At 43.1% G+C, this 23962-nt stretch overlaps 2 protein-coding genes across 4 annotated transcripts in view; one reads left to right on the top strand and one right to left on the bottom strand.

Annotated features, from left to right (window-relative positions):
* Brat (tripartite motif-containing protein brain tumor) overlaps positions 1-16292 on the bottom strand; it is a 78059-nt gene extending 61767 nt beyond the window's left edge. Inside the window, exon 1 of one of the 3 annotated variants that reach the window (XM_076901553.1) lies at positions 16184-16292. The gene's annotated coding sequence lies outside the window, so the exon portion shown is untranslated. The remainder of the gene's footprint in view (positions 1-16183) is intronic. The other 2 variants (XM_076901547.1, XM_076901548.1) reach the window with 2 other exon arrangements.
* Positions 16293-21942: 5650 nt separating this feature from the next.
* LOC143426809 (uncharacterized) lies at positions 21943-23682 on the top strand. The gene is made up of 4 exons (XM_076900464.1): positions 21943-22026; positions 22222-22421; positions 23043-23186; positions 23522-23682. Exons 1-4 carry the CDS (start codon positions 22020-22022, stop codon positions 23606-23608), a joined length of 438 nt encoding a protein of 145 aa, XP_076756579.1. The 5' UTR covers positions 21943-22019; the 3' UTR covers positions 23609-23682.
* The last annotated feature ends 280 nt before the right edge of the window (positions 23683-23962 follow it).

Below are 23962 nucleotides of genomic sequence, written 5' to 3'. Positions count from 1 at the left end.
CTAATTACGTTAAAACGCAACGCTTCCTCATTTAGTCGCTGGTAAACACAAACTTCTTGGACAAATCCAAGTTATCCTGCCTCTTGTCGCGAACCTGTAGATCCACGATCCACGTTAACCTTGTCAACCTTCGTTCACGACGAAAATGACACGGTTCGTTTTAACCGAACGATACGATTGATTCGATAGAATCGAAGGCAACGCGATCATTGTAAATTACAACACGATCGAACGCGGTCCGAACGATAATTCACACCGATCGGTTTTAGATTAAATGGAAATCTCGTGGAAATTGGCTTTAACGTCCAAGATGAGAAGATGGATCGCGTGTACGTACGAGCGTGGAAATTCTTGCTCACCTTGGGCTGGCCATGCGATTACGTTTCTTCTTCACATTCGCCACGTGACAATAGTCCAGGTAACCGTTGAATTGGAAAGATCCGAGGTTCGACGAGAATCGGGGGAAACGGGGGCACAACAGGCCACGAGAACGAGCGAGAGGGGAAACGATCTGTCCACTAGAAAAATAGCTGGGAGGGCAGGAAACACTGAACTGGTCGAACGGTAACTTTGGAATTTAAAAAAATACTTTTGTCGTACACGCGCGAGATACTTGGCCGTGCTCGAGCATCGGGCGATACGCGGGCCCTCGACGCGCGAGGGAGCACGAACTCGTCACTTGGACGCGTTTTTTCCGCCTACCTTTCCTTCTTTTTTTTCTCTCTCTACGCGCTCCTCTCTACGCGTTCTTTCTCCCCCCTGAGATCGGGTCACTCGTAACCCTTTTCTCCTCCGAACCGTCACGATCACGTCGACGGCGACGACGGCGACGACAACGACGACGACGGCGACGACGACGATGACGACGATGCTGACGACGCCAGCCGACGAAGCGCGGATGCACGCTAGGAATAGAGAGGACTCCGTGGAGGGTGAAAAAGGGGGTGGTGTGGTGCTAACCGTGGGTTGGGGGTGGGGAGTCAAGTGAACCTGAGCGCAGGTTCCTGCGCTCGACAAGTAGTACATACACTTGCCCATCGAATCTACCCTTGTGCGATGCGGGGAATATTCAGAATGCTACAGAGATTTAACTCGTCGAGCCATTGTCATTTTTATGGGAACCGTATCGACCAGCGATGACTGTTGCATAGACAATACGTTTCATGGAGATTTTCTTGTGACAACGATTAGTTTGGATTTTTTCAGAACGATACGAAGCATTTTGCAACTGTGGAGAGTGAAAGTTTCGACTGTAGAATGTCTAATTCGGCGAAAGGAATTTCTATTTCGCGTGCACGGTCGTCAGTCGAAACGATTTCCTGGGGTTAGTTCCGTTTAAACGTAAAAGTTTGCGCGAGCACGGGCAGCGGCGAACGCACGCATCGCAACATCGCGGCAACTTCCTTAATTTGTTTGTACGCGGCATTTATACCCGCGTCGCCCAGGGGATGCTTTTAGCTAATAACACGCCGTAACGTGCCTCCTTTCTTCTATTTTATTCCACCGTGCGCGGCCCGCCATCCCTCTCGCGCCTTCTTCGTCCCCGTATCGCCTGGCGAGGATTTATTGCGCTTCCAAAGAACGTGCACGTTTATTGCGCCTCCTCCCCCCCAAAAGAACGTTTCAACGAGCGCGTTGCTGTTTTTTTAAATCGAAACTCCCGACGGAGGCGCCAACCACCCCCTCGACCAACCCCCACGACCGCTAAAAGAGCAAACAACAATCGCGGAAATCAAGGCGATACGATGTTTTAGCACGACCACCGCGCAATTTATGTTATCGCGATATATCGTCTGTGATTTCATTTCCATCGATTACTGATAATCCGGCGTTTTAACCCGTTCAACGCTTAAACCGGGAACAGAAACGAATCGATGCTTCCATTTCCATTATTTTTCATCGCTGGCTTACATACTGTTCGTTCATTGTTTTATTTTTATCCTCTTTCTTTTAGGTTGATCGTAAGTCTCGATAAGAGTACCGGAGTAAACTATACGGTAATTGTTGCATAGTTCTTACTCGAGAATTGGGCCAGACATAATGTTGCTTGGGATAAAAGCAACCTATAAATGGAGAGTATGTTTTATACCGGCACAAAGAACGTGCAAATTTACTTGCAGAATGTATAATAACAACGTAATGCGCAGCAGTTGTGGGGTATGCTAATTGAGTATTATTGCGAATTCCAATCAAACGTAAGGTATACCAAAATGGTATTCCACCTGCGGATATCTGCTGTGAAAAGCAGAACTCTCTATAAATACCGCTGGTACTAAAGCTAATTACGTAAATACTATGGATTCATGGGAGAATATTTTTTACGGCGACTACTTGGCCTTACCAACCCCTTACCAACCCCAAATGAGTCAGAGAGTTACACGGACCTATCGGACGCATTACTACAACATCATATCCGCTGATCTCTATATACCAGGGCACTTGGACGAACTCCCATTCGGATGAGGTATCTGATGAGCTCACACGAGAGTCTCACTCGAGAGATTCATTCCAATATCGCCCAATGTTAACCTCCGCGTTCCTCTATCTGGATCCCCAAACACACGCTGATTCGAGAGGGACAGAACTGTGATAGTCGTAAACCGACCATCCCTTTGCCATTTATACGGAAACGATCTCCTACAGTACCTCGTCGTTAAGAATACCAAATGACCCAAACTATTGGAGTTCGAAATGAACTCCTCGTTCTCCAGCCACTTTCGTTCGCTGGTAAATACCGATCGAACTGTTGAGAGAATGCCAGCGTGGACTATCGTGAGACGTCTCGACTGTTTCATCTGAAGAAAGATCTCGTGTCCAGGGCACAGAGTTTTTGCCCTCTACTTTAGAATTGAACTGTACGCGTTGCAACGTGTTTTTCGAGGCTCGTGCGGCCGCGGCCTAAGGCGGAAGGTCGAGGAATCGTGAGAGCGCCTGCGCCCAGTTTCGCACGGGGCTGCACCGGGAGAGCTGGGTCGTATTTGGAGGGCGGCCGGCGAATATTGACGCGTCGCAGGCGAGCCAGGGGTTAGGCGAGCAGGTGGCAGGAGCCTTGCCGAGGCCAAGGACTCCTGGGGGCGGCTACGTAATGGAAACACGCTCGAGGAACCCCGGCTCCGTCCTCCTCTTCTTCTTCTTCTTCTTCTTCGTCTTCTGGCTCGCGATATAGCCAGATCTTCCTCTTACCTCAACAGACGAGGCCGCGAGAGGGGAGATCAAAGTTTTAAGATCGTTAGATAATCCACTTGACGATCCGAGTATCGCTCTCGTTTTAATTATGGAAAATCCGCCGTCATCGGGAGTACCATCGACTTCTGCCTTTGCACCAGGATTCCGTTCCATCCATTTCGGATGTATTTTTAAGCGAGTTTTTTTTGTTGGGATCGGTTCACTCGCGATTGTATACGGCGCGCTGGTCTGCTTTCAAATCGGAAGTCAATTTCTTCCGCCGAAGAGACACGTAATTGTACCGGTTGACGTAAAGAATCGCGTTCCTGTGTTTTTCTACCTTCGAATTTGTAATAATGCAGTTCGTTGAATTTTTAATCGATTAATTTAATTTGTGTGCCTTTGGAATACCAGCAGCACCCTGAGACTTAGAAGAAACGAAGCCGGTTCTGATTATACAGCCTCTTGCCTCGATGCAAATTTCCAATAAGAAGTGCTATAAATGTCGGGTCTTAAGATCCAATAATAGTGGACTTAGGGTGCTTTACCGTTATACAATTTAAGCTCTTGGTATATTGGGAAAAGTTTTACCTCGAATTTGACAAATACCAGAGATACGTAACTTAACCTCTAACGAGGTAGAGGAACGGGGATTCGTATCTCTCGACGTTGCCTTTCACGTCTGGCGATATCTGAAGAGCGCATTTCTGATATCTTCGTGAAACTTTATCCCTCGTATAAAGGCTGAAATATAGACGCCATCACCTAATAATTGGCTCAATCCGTACGGATCCTCTCGATGGTACTGTCGCGCCTTGCGACGCTAACACGGAAACGCAGTGGCGGTTGCCATCCAATAGGCGTAACTCTACCTAGATAGCCCCGAGTGGCGCTAAGTAAAACGATTTCTCATTGGCCAACTATCGCCACGCGTTCGAATCGGCGTCCCACGACGCGACGGAATTACCGTGGCAGCCTGTACTCGTCAACCGCACATGCATATGCAATTTCATGTTTATTCCTTCACGTTTATCGATAAAACTTTTTTTCCAAACATTCGTTACGATTAAAACGAAAGTATACGGCACGCCCGTGCGTTTAATCGCTCGACCGATACTGTCAGCTGTTAACTCGACTAATTGCTCGACGGTCGTCCAAATTAACCGCGGTGCTGATTCAAATGCACGGGACTCGGCCTTACGGAAATTTGCCACGTAGTGAAACGGTGGTTTGACGAAGTTACAAGTATCGCTTTGTATTTCCGCTGTGCCTCCCGCGAGAGTGTAAAACAAGTTAGCAAAGTCGAATTTGGGCCGCGTCCCAGAGGCACGGGGGGACACTTTCAACGGCGATGCACGTTATTATGCGGCGAATTTGTTATCATCTTCCCGGCTGAGTGTTCCGGGGTGAACGCAAATTTGAATGCAGCCGGGTATCACGGAACGATCTTCGACAAACTCGAACACGTCCCTGATACGCGGCGTAAGCTAACATCGAATTTCCGAGACGTTGAATCTTCGAAATGACGAACGTTCAAGCTTGAATATTTCGAGGGTACGATCCTGAAACGATCCTTCTACTTACATATCGCATCATCGTGAGGGAAAGACGGTCGATTCGGTTCAGAAGAACCAATTCCATCCAAACGTGTCTACGCGCACCTTCCAATCTTGTGTTCATTAAATTTTCGTTTAAATATACTGGCCCAAGTTTCGTGAATTAATTACGCAAATTCAAAGAAACATGCATTTTTCATTATTTCAGAGACGAAACGTGTCCGTTGAATTTTCTGATTAACGTAGGAATGTTTTCGCAGGAAATTATATTCCTCCAGAGATACCGCTTGATGAGGCTAAATGGACGGAAATGCTTTTATAATTTTCACGTTTATTCTGTCGACGAAGTTACACGACCGTGTCTAAATATCGGATTACGGTGGATGGAGATCATCCAAGATCACACGCGAAATGTGCCCCGATCTGAGCGTCGATATTGGATTTCCAATTATAACTATTTATTTTACGCGGATATTACGTTTACGCGTTGCCAACAACTCGAAAGGGTAGACGTTTGTAAATTCACTTGGTAAGCAACAGTTTCGATACACCTGCCCAAAAACAACCGCGCGAGTAATACGACAATGTCTGCTTTATTGACACAAAAATTTCCTCATTTACCATGCAATATCTAACTTGAACTATTTAAGAAAAAAAATATAAGAAATCCCTACATGGTCAAAATTTGTGCACATTCTAATCATCCCCTAACACGTATCTACAAAATCGTCAAAGCTAATTTTGGAGCCTTTTTCGCGACAAATTGAAAGCACAAATGGGTGCGCCTTCGAAGGCACCCAAGAGTGCCCTCAATACTCCCCAGTGCAAGCTTCTGGCGTAACAGGTCCTCTACAGGTCGCACGATGGTGGCGGTCCGATCATCTCACCCCTGAGTAGTCTCGGTCAAGGTGATACAGGTGATCGCCTCCGAAAGATCGTCACGGAAAGATCTGACGACCTTGCGAACGGCTTGGTGCCCGCACAATCAGGTTCGATGCCCTCCCCATCCTGACCTACGACTGTATCCGCATACGCGTGCGCGGTGCCCGTACATGTATCCTCCAATTATCGTCGATTATGCTAATTGAACTGTCGCGATGACATCGTGTTTCGAATCGATTCTCTGCTCCCGCAGAGACGCGTTCGCTTCGTTTCTCTCTTCGCAGAACGGTAGAAAACCACTTACGCGACGCTGCGCATAAATATTCATTGGAAAATTGGAGGCTGAGAAACATGAAAGAAAGTTCGTCCCTCGGCAGCGTCGATCGATGCTCGATAAAGTAATTAGACGTACCCTGGGGTGTACCAAACAACATCGGTCCTCGAGAGGCTGAAGATTTTAGTTGGCAGGGATGGTTTATCGAATTTTGGCGGCCATACCCTCGGGACCGCGTCAGGATCGAATTCACCCTCCCGCAAGTAACACATATGTACGCACTAATGCCAGACATGCGCGTGTCACATCGATACTACACGCATAAGCGTGTATTTACGCGACCTATACGCAGCTACCAACGCGAAGTTTGTCGAGGGTGGGCTACGAGGAAAAAAAAAAGAGAGACGACCAAAGTGCTTCGAGCCTCGTTATTCTTCGTTTCGTACAGGGTCCCAATAGATTTTCGATTCGCGATGCAACATTAATTTCGTAATACTACAGCCGAATGGAGCTCGATAAGGCTCTTATTCCGCGATGATGCGTTCGCTAAAGGGAAACTTCGAATTAGATTTCGCTCGTACACAAAAGGCCGCGCAGCTACGTTTGTGTGGAGCACGGATTATCGTCCGCGTAATCCGGGAAATTGCGCTGTACCGTTTCGAAGTTTATCTAACCGAGCATTATCTGTAGATTATAAATAAATAGAGGAACGAATCGATGAAATTGATTGGGTTGAAAGGAAAATAACGGGGCGAAGTAAAGGCACGGGTTACTCGAAACGACGACTGCTGCTCGTGGAAAAATAGTTTCAGTCGAGACTGTAACGGGGGCTGTAAAACTTTTTACACGAGATGTTCTCCAGTTGTATATTTTATTTTTCGATGTTGGGACGCCTATTTGAAGAGATCCTCCCCCCCGTTGGACGCGGTTCTACGGTGAATCACTCGTGAAACTGAATTATAACGTAGTCTGGGCGAAATGAGAGCATCGAAGATTCGCAATTACCCGACGAAATTTCATTCGAATCCCATCGGCGTCACGAGAGCCCGCGAAAAACGCTGCAAATACTGCAATTTGGAAACCCCTCGGAACGCCAGCGAGCGTTAATTAGATTCGTCCCGTCTCGTTCTAAACATTTAAACGGACAACCGCGTCCACGATGTAAATATAATTAATTTCGCGTGATTTCGTTCAAACCGTGATGACTTCTTGATAACCCTTTAATCGTGAAACACGGCAAGTATCGATCTTCCTATGATCAAATAAATTCTCTTTAAAATCCCTATTAAGTCGTAAGAGACACCTCCGCGAAAGGAAAAATAAGGAAAAGGAAAAATATATTCCCGAGGATTCATTGAATATTTAATGAAAATCAACCCTCGCGTGTCCTCTTTTTTTTTTTTCTCCACGGCGGAGAAAAATTCTCGCGTCTCCGTCGGTACGGGTCGCCCGATTCAATTCGTTCTGAAGCCGGCTAGATTCGAAGGGTGGTCTGATTAAATTCCTTCCGGAGTAAGAGCGCGGTAAGAGAACGGGGGGTGGAGCCGTGAGAAGATGGCCAGCGAACCCTCGAAATCGCCGGAACAACGGTGCCCACCTCGTTCGATCGATTCGCTCGTGACGGACGAGCAAAGATTCCTTTCGGTCTGCGATCACCGGTTTTATTACCCACACGTTGTTCAACGTGTTATCCGCTTCCGAGAATCGGATGATTGCAACCTCGTTGCTGAAATTTCTTTGTTACGATCGACGTTTTAATCGACTCTTACTACAGAGCTTGCCAAACCCAAACGCAGAGTGTCCTTGAACGCGTGATACCGTTCCAGGAATGGGATTACGCTGAAAGTAGTTTTCTGCTGCTTACTTATGCCGTGAATAATTTATGAATACACGGAAACGTGGGGCTTTGTCTTTCGAAGAATCGTCATGCGAAATTTTCTACAGCCAGGAATAGGGGAGCGAGCGAAACGATGGTAGGGGACGCGAAAATTAGTACGTGTCTCAAATGCTGTTTGATACCTTCCGTTCGATGGATAATCATATGGTAGCTATCCTGTGGGGTGATCCTGAAAACTGACCGTATCCTGTGGAACAGCGGTAGCGGATACTTTTCGCGATTCGTGAGGACAGATATAAAAAGAAAACTAGGAAGGGGAGATACAGACGTGGGGAGGATGGATGGTCGGGTCAGAAAATTGTTCCGATGTGATCCCTTTAGTGGCGAGTATGTACCAGAGGATTGTCCAATTTATTCTCGAAGATCCCTTCAATTGTCACAGGTGTTCCAGGAACACCCCACGCTCTCTCGTCTCCCTCGAAACAATTCTCTCAGATTAACCGTTGCCACTGGAAATTTGTCAAAAGTCCGCCATTCGAATGCGAGGGGTTAATCTACAAGGGAGCGTACATCAACTCGAGGAACGAACCCTCCCTGAAAGGATGGCGTCTTAAACCTGGAAAGCCACGAAAGCCTGAGAGTTGAACTGTTACTGTTACGCATAAAAGCGACTAATCCGAACATAAAAAGAACCAGCCGACCCGACGCGTATCAACGGCTGTAGAGTAGCCCGTTATCGCTACGTGTGTTCTCTGATGGCCGCACGGTCCCTCCAGTGCAGCGTGTGCACAACGGTTGCCAGCGTAGCTGGAGAGTCGTGTACACGCGTAGAACGGAATTAACCACGAAGACAATGGAGCATGGTTACACCATTAATCGTGCCGCTTCTCGTGCATTGTAACCGGGGATCGAGCACGACACGCGGAAAACGTGGACAGCGACCACCGTGGATCGATAGCCGATCTTTCGTTACAACGTGACGTCCCCCTCGCCCGGATTTCTGCGCCAAGGGAGCTGATTATCCTCGCTGGGAACAATGAACGGTCTGTCGCCCACGCGCGATTACGTTAAGGAACCGCGGCTTATAGTCCGCGCATCGCGAAAAACAGCGAAACCACGCGTTTCCACGGGATCGTCTGGCACTGGTGACTCAACGCCGCGGATACGTCTCGCGTCTGTTGATGATGATTGCATTCCGCGCATATATTGATTTCCCTCTACTCGCAAGGAGCCTCAGTCGACTGGTACCTTGCGTACGACTAGTCGGATGACAGGAATACCAGATTCGTATATTCATTCCCGCTGGCAAGTTTGTTTAAACGATGATGTTATCCTTCGAATTTGTTGGAGCGTGGAAAGACGTTGACTCGTGATGTTTCGCTCCGCAATAGCGGGGACCACTCGCGGTTGCTCTTAACGAGGGTCTCCGATGTCGCAGCTATTCAGGACTCACTGTGTGCCCACACGTGTCTAGTCCAAAACGGTCGTGGCGAGAGGGTTAATCCGAAGGTAAACGAGGTGGGTGTCCGAGGGCGAAATTTTGACCCCTGCCAGTCTCCTACCGATGTCCAGTCTCTTTAACGAGTCCGTTCGTGCATACCGCACTGCGCCATCCTGGCATAACTTGATGCAGCTGTCGTTACAAAAAATTCCTCGACCTTCCCCAGGCTACGATAAAAATACTGCGATCGCCTTCAGGTATTCGTAGAAATTCACGCGACGGATGTATTATACGCTGCTTCGCCCGTTTTTCCGAGCCGAGGATAATTAATTGCACGTGGCGGTTCTGTGTTCTGGAAATAAGCACCGAGGAATGTTCCTTTTTTTTTCTTCTTCTCCGGGAAATATATGGTCGCAACGCGGTGAAATAATCAGTTTCGTAATTGTTCGGTTACATAATCATAAGTAATCGCGTTGCTACACCTACGTGTACGTACACCGTGCAGAAATTTTCCGCGCGTTTCCGTATTCTACATTTCATTAGAAGCAGTAGCAATTTGTACAGGCACGTTCTAATAATTACGCGACGGTATGTATTATTAGCTGTAAAATTTCCATATATTAATATATTTAACAAATAATTCCAATTTAATGCGAGTCCTGCGTAAAGAGACTTTTCCCTCTTGGGGAATGAATTGAATTTAATTTTCATAACACACCGGACGAAATGCGGCACGCTTTAATTAAAAATCGTGAAATACAATTTCTCGATGAAAACGATATCGTAGAACGCGAAATACACGTGGAGCATCTGAATTTTTCTAAAAACGATAAGAGAAAAGTGCTCGCCCTTAATCTCAAGAATTCGCTTAAAAATTTCTCCTCTGATCGATCACGTTCATTCGTACATTCTACGAATACCTGAATCCAGGTACACACGTATCACACACGCTTATCGTTGCAACGCGGAAAGAGCTGCATTTCGTTCGATATCAGCTGAACGTCTGATATCTGCTTTGAATCGAGAATGCAGTACCTTTAACTCAACTCTTTTCACATTAAATGGGAACGTAATCTACAAATGTCGTTGAAAAATCTCATCCCCTACCACGATATAACGGCTGAGAATGAAACGCAAGATCGCGTTTAACGACGAGTGTTCGAATATCAATTTCGAGGCGATTCTTCGAAAACGCATTCTCGAAAAAAAGAAGAAACGAGCCAGATGCCTCGAATACCAAGGATCACTTATCGAAAAGCATCTGGAGCCTTTATGAGATGATCGCCTTACCATTTCCGAACCCTAACGGAGCGGAACTCCATCCACGAGACAAATAGAGGTGAGACCAATGTCTGACCTTTATTGGCTACACACCAGGAAGTTGGATTCCCGTGTCCAATTTCTGTTGGGCGTGAAAAGGGAAAGTCTTTTGGGAAATGGGCACTCCGTCTTAACTTCTGGAAATTTCTCTTCCGGTCGACCCTTTTTTAGGTTTAGAAAGGCGGCGTAAAAAAAAGCGATAGCTACGTTTCTTCTTGCCTTGAACTGGAGAGAACGAAATCTTTCTGTTCAATGAATCGTAAGAACTCTGCTCTTTTTGTGCGATAATAATTATATACTTATTACCGCGACTAGCTGCAGAAAAATAGCGTGGAAAATAAGGACGAGATAAACCCGGTATTTTATCTTCTTTAAAAAAAGAAAAAAATTAACCAGGGATTTTCCGATGAGAATTAACAGAGTCAGTCGTTACGCGCGTTCTAATCGTCCCTCCCGTTATATTTTTCAAACTACCCAGCGCTAACTTCGTTTGGGAATTAATAACTTCCATTTACTTAAACTTTCGCTGCACCTTGGGAACGTTGTTTTAAAATGCTAAGAAAAACAGTCGTCCGAGTGGATGTCAAACTTTCCAGACGGTGCGAGAAGTACGCGAAACTAATTCACCCCCTGCGCTGAGCAAGGTATTCCTGGGCGGTATTGAAACTTTCATGAGCCCAAGGTGATTGGCAACCCCCTAGAATGCACGCGTCAGAAACCAAACGTTCTACATTTTTCACGCGATAACCGCACCGCGAGCAAGACGAAACTGTCCACGCACCCGCTTCCTCGCAAGAAAAAATGGAACCCGCGTCGATACGATCACCGTGAATATTTATAGATCCGGTGATTACGCGGTGCAGAATTTAGCGCGCATAACGCACGGCGGATGGCAGGCAAGGAAGAAGGAAGGAAGACTTAATAATGTCCAGAGGGACAACGCGGCGCCATTATCTTTAAGAGCATATTCCCTCTAAAGTGCCACAAGTCTTCGCGTAGTGGCACAATAACGGGGCGTGCAAAGAAGAAAGAGGACGAACAGAGGAAGCGAACACCCGGAGCCCTCTCCGCCGGTAATCACCACGGGAGGATAAAAGTGACCGTCTCCTTGTCCTCCCCCTTTTTTCTTTTCCTTTCTCCACGCGCCTCAGAAATTTTTACCGCCTTCCCACGGATAAGTAATGGGTTACTTCTCGAGGGTATTTTTAATCGAGATTAAAATCGCCCGGACTACGGAGTTCTCCTGATTTGTTCGATAAATAAAATCTACTCTCTCGTTTCGATCGTTCTCGTACTATCCAACACTGTGATTACGTTCTGTACAACACTTTGGGCGGAAATAGTTACTTCAGAGTGCGTTTAACTGCCCCTTGTAATTCCTTCTTTAATTTTCTTTGCCTGTTAAACTCTTGTAAACTTGTCGTTGGTAAAGAGGAAATAAATAAATGGCTTTTAGTGGACTTACTGGATACTTGGATGCATACTGGGTGGCCTATTTAACATTTTTTTTCCCCAAGCCTGTTTCAAATTATGTGGATCATCCTGTACAACCGTACACCCTTCACAGAACTCTGACAAGAAGGATAGCTGCTGTCATTTCGACCACTAGTGGGACTAATTCTTAAAGCCTCTTATCTCAACCACCCACGAAGAGTTCTAAACAGTGTTTCGCTGACGTAAACATTAGCACATGTCTTCTGGTTGATACCGGTTTAGTTCGAGTAAATTCCGTTTTCACGATTAGGAGCAAAAAGGGGAGAAAATTCGACGGACGATGTGATCTCGATCTAGAGGAATATTTTCCTCTCGCAATCAGTACCAATTCTACACTTATCGCAGTTACAGCACGCTATAATTACGAAGCTGAATTCTATCTTGTTTCTCAAAAAAAAAAAAAAATAAAGAAAAAGAGAACATCACTTCGTTTCAGTTCGTTTCTCATTATGCAGCGATGAACTTGTTACTAATGAAACGATGGACCGAGAGGCACTTGAAGCATCCAATAAATCCAACTGCACGGGGAATTATTCACGATGGATCCTTTGCGATTCGCATGCGCGTATCGCGGACGTACGGTACGTGCAAATATGCGTTTCGATGGGCGAACACGTGAATGGAGGAACGTAATTAAATCGAAAGAAGCGTCGAAGAAATATGGAGGAGAATAAAGAGTAACGAGATAGAGTCGAGGGTAAATAACTACACGAGGAGAGTAGTTCTTTCGATTATGGGCGTCGTAAAAACGCGGCCACGAGATAACTTCGGAGAATTTTACGCGACGCGAGTGGTTCGCACGATATTCCCCAGATTTTTGGTCGAATCGATGTGTAGAGCCGTATAGGATACAATGGCGAACGGATTTATTGGTTTCGTGATAGAGTCGGCGTCCGCTGTAAGTTGCTTACGAGGGTAGCGAGGCGAGGGTGCTGGCAGGGTATTAGAAAGGATTATCGTCGGAAGCACGAAACAGCGTGACACTTCTACTAGGAACTGTGCAATCTTCTCTTCAAACTAAGTTACTGATATACCAAAGCGTTCATCTCCGCCCCCTGAGTGGCTTTGAATGGCACAGATAAAACGTTACGGTTAAAACAACCCAGATTTTATATAGAATCTATTCGAACTCTCCCAATGGTCTACAATAGAGAACATTATATACCCATACTGCGTTAAATTTGCTCTGGGTGCATCTTCTTTCCCTGCAAACAGCCCCGGACTGTTTTGTTATGCTATCCATACATCCCACTGCACAGCACGTTATAATCAGACCGTGGATGTTCATGCATGTCATATACACAAGAAGCGTGTGACATTTACTCACGTAACGTATGCAAATTTGTACAAAAGATACGCGAGTCTGTCAAAAACACGTACAGTACGCGTTTAGCGTCAACGTGTACAATTTAACGAACGAAAGAATTAGAGGACGGGAGAGAAGGGAAAGGTAAAAGAAAGCTGGCAAGAAAAGAGCCGGAAGATAAACGCGAGACACTCGATTAGGAAAGTAGGAGATGTAGAAATTAATTAAAAAAAGAGGAAGACAGAAGATGCGTTGGAAAATATTTGCTGGCTGCAGAGAAGAGCAAAGAAGCTCTTTAAATGAGAGACCTTTAAAAGGAGACGGTAGATCGTGTTGAAAATGAGATGGAAAATAGCAAAGGACACGGTGTACGTTAAATATCTCGAGAATAATAATTGTACAACACGTGAGCTTAGGAACAAAGTCAAAACAATTTTTTCATCCAAAGAGATGAACGCGTCCTAGCGCTTACGTCTTTTTGCCTGGACGTTTTTTCCACGTAACGTGATGCATGAACGAAAAGAAGGAAGTGGAAGCACTCGCAGGGACGCGTCATCCTGAAACGAGTCCTTTGGCCTCGTCAACTAATTTGCATGACGCTGAGACAGACGTCTACATACTCGAGCACCGTCTATCTCTCGTCCCTCGCGTTCTCTATCCTTCTCCAGCGCTCCTGACTCCCCTGCAGCTCCGTGCCCGCCCTTTTCTCTGCACGCCAGCCCTCCGTTGCTTTCTTTTTTATTCAAATGCCATCTCCCGGAATAATAAAGCGCGGCTCCTTTCACGAAACGCTAAGGAAATCAGAGTGGCGCTCCCATGTTCCATCCCGCCGCGAGTTTGCTCGATGAAACTTACAATTTTATAGCGATTCGTCTCTACGGAAAAACCTTTTACCATTCCGCGACACGGCTCGGGGGTAGAAATTAATATTGCATTTTTCTTTATTTTTTTTTTTCTTTTGGAGGGGGCGAACGTGAAGAATATTTCGATACGCGAGGTTTACAGTGTACAGCGCAGGAGTTTGTAAGAAGTATTTTTTTAACGAGGATCCATGGAATCACTACGACACGCGAGTCGGTATGTTTGACGTAATCGTGTCAATGGAGACGAGTACAATTGTTACAGTGACGCAATGGGCTGGCTCGTTATAGAACACGGTGGATTTGTAGGATCAGAGAACATCCCGTGAGATATGACCCAATCCTAGTCACTCCATCATGTATCACTGGACGATCTAATTAAACTCTACACGTATCGTCTCAAGTGAATGTAAATCGATATTATGAATATCTATTTGTTGCTCCAAATCTATCCGTTACGATACTTATCGCTGGAACGTGCACGAAATAAATTCTGTCGAGTATTTAATTGGCTCGCAGAAAGAAGACGAGTGTACATTTCTCAACGATCTTTACATAACTCGGATAATTGTATTAAACGAGGAAATAAAATTTAAAATATCGAGCGTGATTAATCTATGCAGTGAATATTATGCGGAGTAAGTGGATGCACCTACAAGATGCCTACGGCTCGGAAGGAATCTGGTCTGAGGTCCGTGAGTGTAAGCAGAGGTCGTTGAGGTCAAGGCAGTGAGGGCGTTCACCAGAATTATTCTCCTCGTTCCTTCCTCCTCTCCTTAGCCGTTCAGCCGACGTCCACGGTGCCAAGCTGGCTTTACGCGCACGGACTGTTAGAGTCAATAAAATCGTCGCTTTCGGCTAATGGAATGCTTTTTCAACGGAAACACCGCTATTTAAGTATTTATTTTCCTTTTGTGTAAATACACGTCCACCCTTTTTGCTTATTACTAAACGAGACTGGACGCTCCTGAATGTGTTAATGGGGAACACCAATGGCGCCAAAGGTTCTGCAGAATAGTAGCAACAGGAGGTGCGTCGAATAATTATTTTTGTGTAAAAATAGGAAGTAATTAGTGTGTCTGATGGATGGGGAATGGTCGCTGTAAAACACGGCCGTACGGAGAAATTGTTTGGTCGACTCGATGAAAAAAGTGAGGCTTTGTATATCGACGACGAGTTAACAGAAACGATTTGGCTCGTACACTTTCGGTAACACTAAAACTGTTTCTGAGACGAAACTGGAAAGAGTGAAAATTGAGAAAGAAATTTATGACCATTTGCAAAACAACTGCAATTGCCACAGCTCCGCCGTACATAGATAATTACATAGTTTAACGTCCGTAACGACTTGTATTGTTAACTTAACTGCGAGCAGGGTATTACAAGTAATGCAGGTAATATCAACTTTCTACCGTGGCCTGGATTACCGGTTAACCTACTATCTAATGGATCTTTCAAATGCTTTCGATGATGCAAACTCCCCCGCGTGTCTCGAACGGTATCGTACAATTTGTACATCAAAGACTAATGTAATTTTAAAGCGAAAATAAGTCGAGCGAGAGACGGAGAACCAAATCATTTATAAAGTTATGAATAAATACAAATTGAATATTCAATATCCATTAATGATTACCGAATATTACTCTCATTATTGTAACGATAATAATAATAATAATCATTCTCATCGCGCAGTAATTATAATTATATTTTTCTGCTCATGCAGATATTAATACGTTGATTTCTTTAAACGTTCATATCAAACTTATAATACTTATCGATATTATATTACTAGCATTAATTATAAACATAATTACCATCATCAATATTGTAGTTAATTAAAATTGTAAATCACGAAAAGACTTGGGTTGTTCTAACAAATAATACAGATGGAAAAACGTTAAAAGTCACGGACGTAGTATATACCCGTGGTTATACTGTGCTCGTTAAAGAAATTCAACGTAATACAACCAGTCACCCGTGTCGATTCGGACCTTTCATCCTACGACATGATTGAGTGACCAGAAGGGACATAAAAGCATACGACTCACCGATAGATGCGAAGGATAGGTGGAATAGCTCAGGGGAAGTCATCAGAGATGCTGTTGAAGCCCAGAGTAAGTCATCCTCGAGGTCATCATCAGGGCGGTACCAGTGGACCTCAAGCAGGGAGTGAGAGCTGTGAAAAAACTGTAAGAAAAGAAAACGGAAATTATTAGTTATTATTTTCAGGTAATTAAAGTTGTTATGGATATAATTATCTAGTAATTTTGAGATTAAGAACAATACTTACTTCATTGGCTTCTGGAGCACAATCAGATCCATTTTAAGCAGGCACTGACTCTAATACCGAGGGCAAATATTTAAAAGATAAAAAATTTGCTTAACAGCATTTTTACGGTGCAAACACTGATTTTACTGGCGCGTATAATAACTAGAATTAAATCTACTTAAAAGCATTAAAGCAAATGTGCTTTGCAAGATTCATAAGAATGTACTACGTAGCAAGCACTGATTTTACCGACTGCATTGCGCGCAGTCATTAAAATTTTCTGGAAGAAGTTTTCTGTATTAGTAGATGATTAAGAAAACAAATAAAATACAATTTGTAGTTACGTTAAAAGTTTTCTAAAGCTGCTAAGTTTATACGAATAAATGTAAAATATTCTGGTGTGTACATTGTAATATAAAAATATAATCTGTAATAATTCTACTGTGAGTATGCTTTATGAAAATTTGTAGCGTGTTCAACTTTTATAATTTGGAAATCCTATCGCGTGTTGCAAATACTCGAAACCGCTTGAGAGAACCGAAACGCAAGTACGTATGCGAGGTAAACATGCCCGAGGCGCATGATTACTATTTAATTTCCGCATTTAGTATGTTGCATCGAAAATTTAACGCGTTCACGTTTGCAACTACTTCATAAATGTAATAAATAGCTACTACTGAAAATTTATACATACGTTCACTTTTGATATAATAGATTAAATATTACCAATTTTCCGTAGGTGTTGCAGCTTACATTATAGATGATGATAAGATGGCGTCCATTTTGAGTCTTTGTTTCTTCCTACCCACATTTCGAACTTGCAATGGAGTAATACTCTGCGACAGACAAAACCAAATACATTTAGAAGAACTGTATAAAGATGAAACCAATTATAATATGTATTAAAACATATGCAATAATCGAATTCAAATCATATTTCGGAAGTTTGTTATAATATATCATCTATAAGAAGCGTCAACAAAGGAGCGGATAACCAACAAAGGAACAAAGAGAAAACTTAGAAAACTATTAATAATTTACTTTAATGACGATCGACAAACTATCAAACAAATGAATATTAATTGAATACAACTAATAATGAAGATATTATTGAATACCAGTGCGAATATGCAGACAATAAATAGGCTTCTGTTCTTCAAAATAAGCAATACGTCTTAGGACATGTCGCGACGCGTTCAACTGATCTCTCCCGCGCCCCCCACCCGTACCTAACCACCCCACCACACCTATAGTTTTAACCGCGCGCAAAATAGAAAAATTTGAACATGGTTAAGAAAATTTCTTAGTCAACAACTCACGAAGAAGTCAAAATTATTAAAAAAATTCATATCGTTCGTATATTAAAGATTCCCATCTTATATGTGTTTAAATATATGCAATTAATATGTACAATTTATATAACCGTGACAAGAATACAGTGCAAATGTATTTAAATATTGGAATACTTTGTTATTTATAGCTAATCGTACGAACCGAAATAAGAATACTTGCATTCGTTACAGTTATAATCTTACTTTCCATATACAGCATGAACTTATGTTAGTGTAATATAATTAATGTCGTTAAATATATCTACAATATCCCAATACTCAATAGACAAGGTTTATAAGTGATTTCTTAAGCAGTTTCAAGCAACTTTTTCCTTTGCGAAAATGCTCGTCTTACCTTCGTTAACGAGTTATTAGTAAAGCACACTAACCAATCACAGGACGCATAGAGTGGCTAGACGCGAAACAAAAACTATACTACTTTAAAGTTAAGTTTTTAGTTCTTGACGTTGAATACATATCTCGGAGGTTGATGTCGAGCTCTTTTAATTTGATTGAAATAGTGCAGGAAATATGCAAATTAGCTGATTTCTAATGAGTACATAATCTACATATGAATATTAACACTAGAGAGACATAAGAACGAGAAGAGAATGAAGGAGTGAAGATAAAATAAAGTTTGTTTTACTTGAACGGAAAATGATCTTCTGGAGCCGCAGTTGTAAAACAATGAAAAATAATCATCGTTACGGTGCCATGCGCCTTCTTCGAAGTCTCGCTCACTTGCACCTCCACTTTTATCGTTTCGAGTTTATTCTATTGTTACGGCCCACTTTGAGGTAAGTGTACCAGAACGTCGGTTCTCTTCTTTGTTAGTCACCTGAAAGAACAATAGAACGTTATGGCATGAAAGAAGTGGAAGTAATGATCTCAAGAAATTATGAGAATGTGTGTACCCTAAATGTAGTTAATTTTCTGAATCCAAGCCACGCACAACTTGGAATATTTTTCATTAAATACCAAAATCTTAATTGCTCGTTTAAAAAAAAATCGCGATTCCCCACTTTTTCCTACGCCAACTAGAAAACAGTGAAGAAACAAACCCCGGCATAGAGATAACTAGAATTACAGTGGACAAGGTGGTGGAAAGGAGCATCGAGGTGGAGAGAAAGCAGAAAAAAAGGAAGACGTCGGAGAAAAAGAGAGAACGGGCTGAAAAGTCTGGAGGGTTCCGTCAACCGGCTGGAAGTTTAACGAACTCGAACAAAGAGAAAGGGCCTCCAGGACGAGGGAAGAGGATTGACGAATGGGGTGCTACCTCTCGCTGTAGCATCGGGGTGGAGTAGAATATACGTACATTCTCTCCACCATCGGGCAATAGCAGCAACCCCCGTGTATTACCAGCAAGCCACCCCCATAACACTACCCCTTGGTGCTGTATCGATCCATCGCCATGTCGGATTCGAGCCCCTCCAACGTGCCGGAGACTTCGGCACGCTGCGTCGCGGGTACAGGCGAACAAAAGACGAGCACGGATGAGCCTCTAGCCATTTTTCGCTTGTTTTGCCACGTCGATCACCTCTTTCTTCCCGATCGACAAGAAACGATGCTGTCATACAAGGAAGCGCGTTAAAAAGTTACTCTTTCGACAATGCCCCCTTTGCTGCTGTATCGCCCAGCACTTTGCACGCGAGGATGCATACCATTAGGCGCAAGTGTTGCACGAGACACGTCACGTGCACAACAGTCCATCCGCAATGAGCACTATTCCGCTGAAACAAGACAAAATGATAACTTTGTAGTCAGAGACATTCTGACTCCCAACTAAATTATATAATTTACCTCGAGTCCAATGTAAAGCGACGTCTGGATGGTCGTTTTTGTCGCGTGGGTTACGTACGAATCTTTTTGGGGCATTGACTACCGGTAACGCATTTACCAGTCACCACTCTGCAGGCGGTATTGTTTTGTCGTGTTACAATTAGTGCGGTGCATGCGATGTTTTGTTCGTTTGAGGGCACTATATTTTCCATTATTCAACGTCGACGTATGCGTCCACACCGTCCTATTCCAGCGATACTACATGCGCTGATACTTTAGACTCGATTGTTCGTAACTTTACCGGGGGGTTGTAGCTGAAACAGAATTTTAACGGAATACGATTTTATACTCTGCCATTGTCCTGTTAATAATGATATTTCTTAAACGTATAATACATTTAAATCACTTTCACGCACGCAAGTATGAATGTAGTTGGTGATAAACGATGGCTATTAATTTGCGAACGTAAGTAAGGAACGAACGAAGCAGAAAGATGCATTAAAGCGAATTAATTGACGGAAAGAAAGGGGAGAAGGGAAGAACGTGTGAACTGGGAAGGATTCGCGAAGGGGAACATTATATCCCCTTAAATGCAATCCGTCTTAGCCAACCCATTAACGGGCTCTCGTCAAGCTTAAAATAGTACTGTTACTCTTCGCTGTCTTCCTAAGAAATTATTGAAATTTTCATTACGCTCATCATCCGATGCTTCCTTTTAGTCGAGATTTCTATGCGTATACTTCGTAACTTTTTATCGCGTATACACAGCGAAGAGAAACGTGAAGCCTCGCTTACAATAAAGCAGACACGCTTGGCCAAGCTAAACTTCAGCCTTGATCGTCGATGTCAAGCATCACCCCGTGGAAGCTAATCAATTAGGAGACAGGTTCAATCGATTTAATCAAGAACGCTACGCTGAGTTCTGCCAAGCATTCGGGGTAGGTAAACACCTGTTATGGAAGATAATTGTCTCGCGTGTTCAATGGGATATCAGAATTTTTTATCCAAAACGGAAGATTACTCAGTTGCGATAAAATATAGATATTTATGGATAAATATAGATAGTTTGGATAAAACTATGCAGATTTTATATTCCTGAAAAGGAACTGTCGAACACTTTCTGTTCTCTTTATTAATTCTGTTCACAACTAGTCTTTATACACATTTCCAACGATATTCATATTCGAAGAACGTGCTGGCTATTTTGCACATAGAACTCTGTGACTCATAAGTCCTGCAGAAAACCTGAAATGTGGCTTTCAAAACTCGCCCCTCCACCTGGAATCGAATTAAAAGCCTTGAGATCGTCCATTGAAGTTACTCGTGCTTTGTACAAATTTCGCTTCGATGTCTATCAATGTCGCTCATAGTTAAATGGTTACAGATACTGTCGCTTTCATACTTTTGAAAAGTACGATGAAATAATATTTGAACAAGACAATGCCTTCGCTCTTCTGCAGAATGTGCTCGCCGATATGGCTGATGAATCACAGTATTCGAACTGCAAAATGATCGACACGTTCTTCGAATATAAATATAATTGGAAACGTATGACGAATATTTATGTGCATTTTTGTATACAGGTGCTCGAAAGGTCACTATTTTTTCGTCGCAAGTTTTAATGCTTGAGGGCTATCACTGGATTCGAGATAGTAACGGGCATGTCCCGAAATATGCGGAACGAGAAGCTGGGAAATCCTTTACGTTGGTCGTTTGCTACCTGGATGGTACACCGTGCGTGGAAAAGGTAAATTCGCGTTTCATTTTTATTTAACTTTGCTCTCTTTTAAATGATCGGTTTGATAAAACCAGTTAAAAGTTTATACTGCTGGGTTTTATGCAGTGGATTCCACGCACGGTGGTTAATTGGGACACCACTGACCATTAATTGGGTCCGCCATTTATTTCGGACAAATACCAGAGAACGGAAACAAAAACTAGAATGCGATTCGCTTCTTTGGGACAGCCTCTTAATTGGGGCAAATTAGTCCGGTCCCCAGTGTGAGCCAATTAATCGGAATCCACTGTGCGTATGCATAATGAATCATCTAAGATTTGAGTGAATCGTCTGCGCGGTCTCCAACGGGTTTAACGATACAATGAACCGTTTGTTCTAAGGAACAGACACTGCGTTCAAGAAATATTTTTTCTCTAAGTCAAATGATACCTTTTGCTCTTGCAGAAGCTAGAATCTATGTAATGCATTACGTACAAGTTATTTATATTCTTTTTCCTTATATCTTCGATAAAAAATCCAATTCTATTCAATTCACGATAAAAAGCATTTCATCGACATTTTTCGTCGAACCGTACTTAATGATATATTGCTACTTAATCATATATCGCATTGGTGATAAGACTGATAGTGTTTAAAAGGTATGCGACTCGTTGCGTTTACGCCCATATGATATTTGCTACTCGATCACAAAGAGTTGCGCTTGTCGATACAATTGTTCTAAAAGGAATTCTCTTCCTCGGTGAAAGGGTTTTGCGACTAAACTAAGGATGCCTGGTGAGTAAATGTGTACTTTAAACAATGTTTCTTAGCTTAACTTTTCTTTCAAATGTATCTGCGCAAGAAAGCAAAACAAAAAATCTGACGTCTTAACATTTGTACGAATGGTAAGACTATCATCTTGGGAATGATTTCTACGTCGAGTTCGTATCCACTGCTCGCATTCACTGATATCACCGATTTCTATAACAGGACACAAATGGGTTAGGTTCACGGGTGCTCGTTACGTCGTGCCAGGAATGATCTCAGTCGGCAGAGACCTGGATGGCATGCAACTCGTCGTCGGAAGGGCTGTGCACAATGGCGACATGCTTCCTGCGAAAGTGAAGCCGGATCATGCGGTCGCTTACGTCTGCCATGAAGGAAGGGAGCACATAAAACACGACTTCGAGGTAAAACCAATACGATATCTGTAGAGACAATACTTTACTACGTGTTAAAAAAAAAAATTGTATCTCTATTCGTAACAATACCACTCGTATCATCGAAATTCTTATCACTGACGGTATTGATAGGAAATGATGAAACATCGCTCCGACTTGCGATAAATTATCTTTTTACAAATTTGATTTTATCTCGTAGAAATTATCTGTGAAGCAGTACTGTCAAATATGCAAGTTTATTTTTCACGCAAGAACGTGGGAAACGAAAATGATATACCAACGGCACTTTTTTTCTTCACCGTCATTTGGTATCGACGGTTACTATTCGTTATGGCCCCTCGAATATATACACCATCGTACGCTAGGCGTCCCTTATTTGCTGTGTAATACCGTCGATAGTGCTCGACGAAATCAATTTCTCCGGGCTCGATCATGCTAACAAGCGTGACTGCGGTTAATTACACTTCTAGCGGCTCGTTTCGGATAATTTATTTGTCGAGAGCATCAGGAGGATTAGAAGGGTGCCAAGCACGCCCCTTTGATCTTAATCCTATTATTTAAGAACTTCTATATGTACGTTTGACAGAGCCGTACAGATGCTCAAAAGAGTATTTCGTTTTTCTGTCGCAGATTTTAATGCCAGCCGATTTTCATTGGATTCGAGCTGCAGAGGGCTATGTCCCACCACATGCGGTCGAAGCCGGAACAACGGTGGACGGTGAAATGCTTTACGTCGGTCGTGCTTACCACCATGGTGCGCCATGCGTGGGAAAGGTAAATCCATGTTTCACTTTTATTTGACTCTGTCCTTTTAAATGACTGTTTTTGATAGAACGTGGTAAAAGTTTATATTCTTTTACGTAGCTCTTGTGTGCACAGTGAATTATCTAAGATTAGTAGTGATATCTCCGCTGGCTTTAACAACACCAGACTATATTTGTTTCTAAGAAACATATGTAGCATGTCAATGTTCCAATCACGTTTATGATTCAAGCCTCAAGTTTTTCAGAGATTTTGCCCTTACATTTAATAATAAGAAAGAAATTAATTATAGCAGTGAGTATTTTACAGCTCCATATTTCGTTGTTTTACATATACTTGCTTTACAGATACACAGGTCTCACGGTGTGTTATATGTACCTTATGATGGCAGAGAAGTCGCAATTAGGGATTACGAAGTACTGATACAACATTAATTTATAAGTATCACCACAATTATAAGTTAAAAAGTCGCTGTAAACTGCATCAAAATCATGATTAGTACATCATAAGCTATGTAATAATAAAAAATTTATGCCGCAGAAATAAAGTAGTTGGCAGCTCCATTAATATGGTGAGAAAAGTAATTTATAGGTAGTTCGTTAACGCAATGAAAAGAATGGGACTTCTGTCCTGTAACCACCCTACCCAACAGATGACTATATACTACCGGTCCCCCTCTTTTCATCATTCGACCCTTAACTACGACATATTGCCTGTTCCCATTCAAGAGTGGTTAAGTAGAACTGTATTTTCAATTTTAGTGCAACAATTATCATGCTGTTTAAATT

Source organism: Xylocopa sonorina, chromosome 9, assembly GCF_050948175.1.
Source record: "Xylocopa sonorina isolate GNS202 chromosome 9, iyXylSono1_principal, whole genome shotgun sequence".
NCBI lineage: Eukaryota > Metazoa > Arthropoda > Insecta > Hymenoptera > Apidae > Xylocopa > Xylocopa sonorina.
The sequence above is the reverse complement of the archived record's forward strand: the minus strand, read 5'-3'. Positions and strand labels throughout refer to the sequence as shown.

Excerpts from the sequence above, each read along its gene's own strand:
- LOC143426809 (XM_076900464.1), top strand. Across the intron at positions 22,422-23,042 it reads ACATAAAACACGACTTCGAG|ATTTTAATGCCAGCCGATTT; the intron begins GTAAAACCAATA and ends TTTCTGTCGCAG. Across the intron at positions 23,187-23,521 it reads GTGCGCCATGCGTGGGAAAG|ATACACAGGTCTCACGGTGT; the intron begins GTAAATCCATGT and ends CTTGCTTTACAG.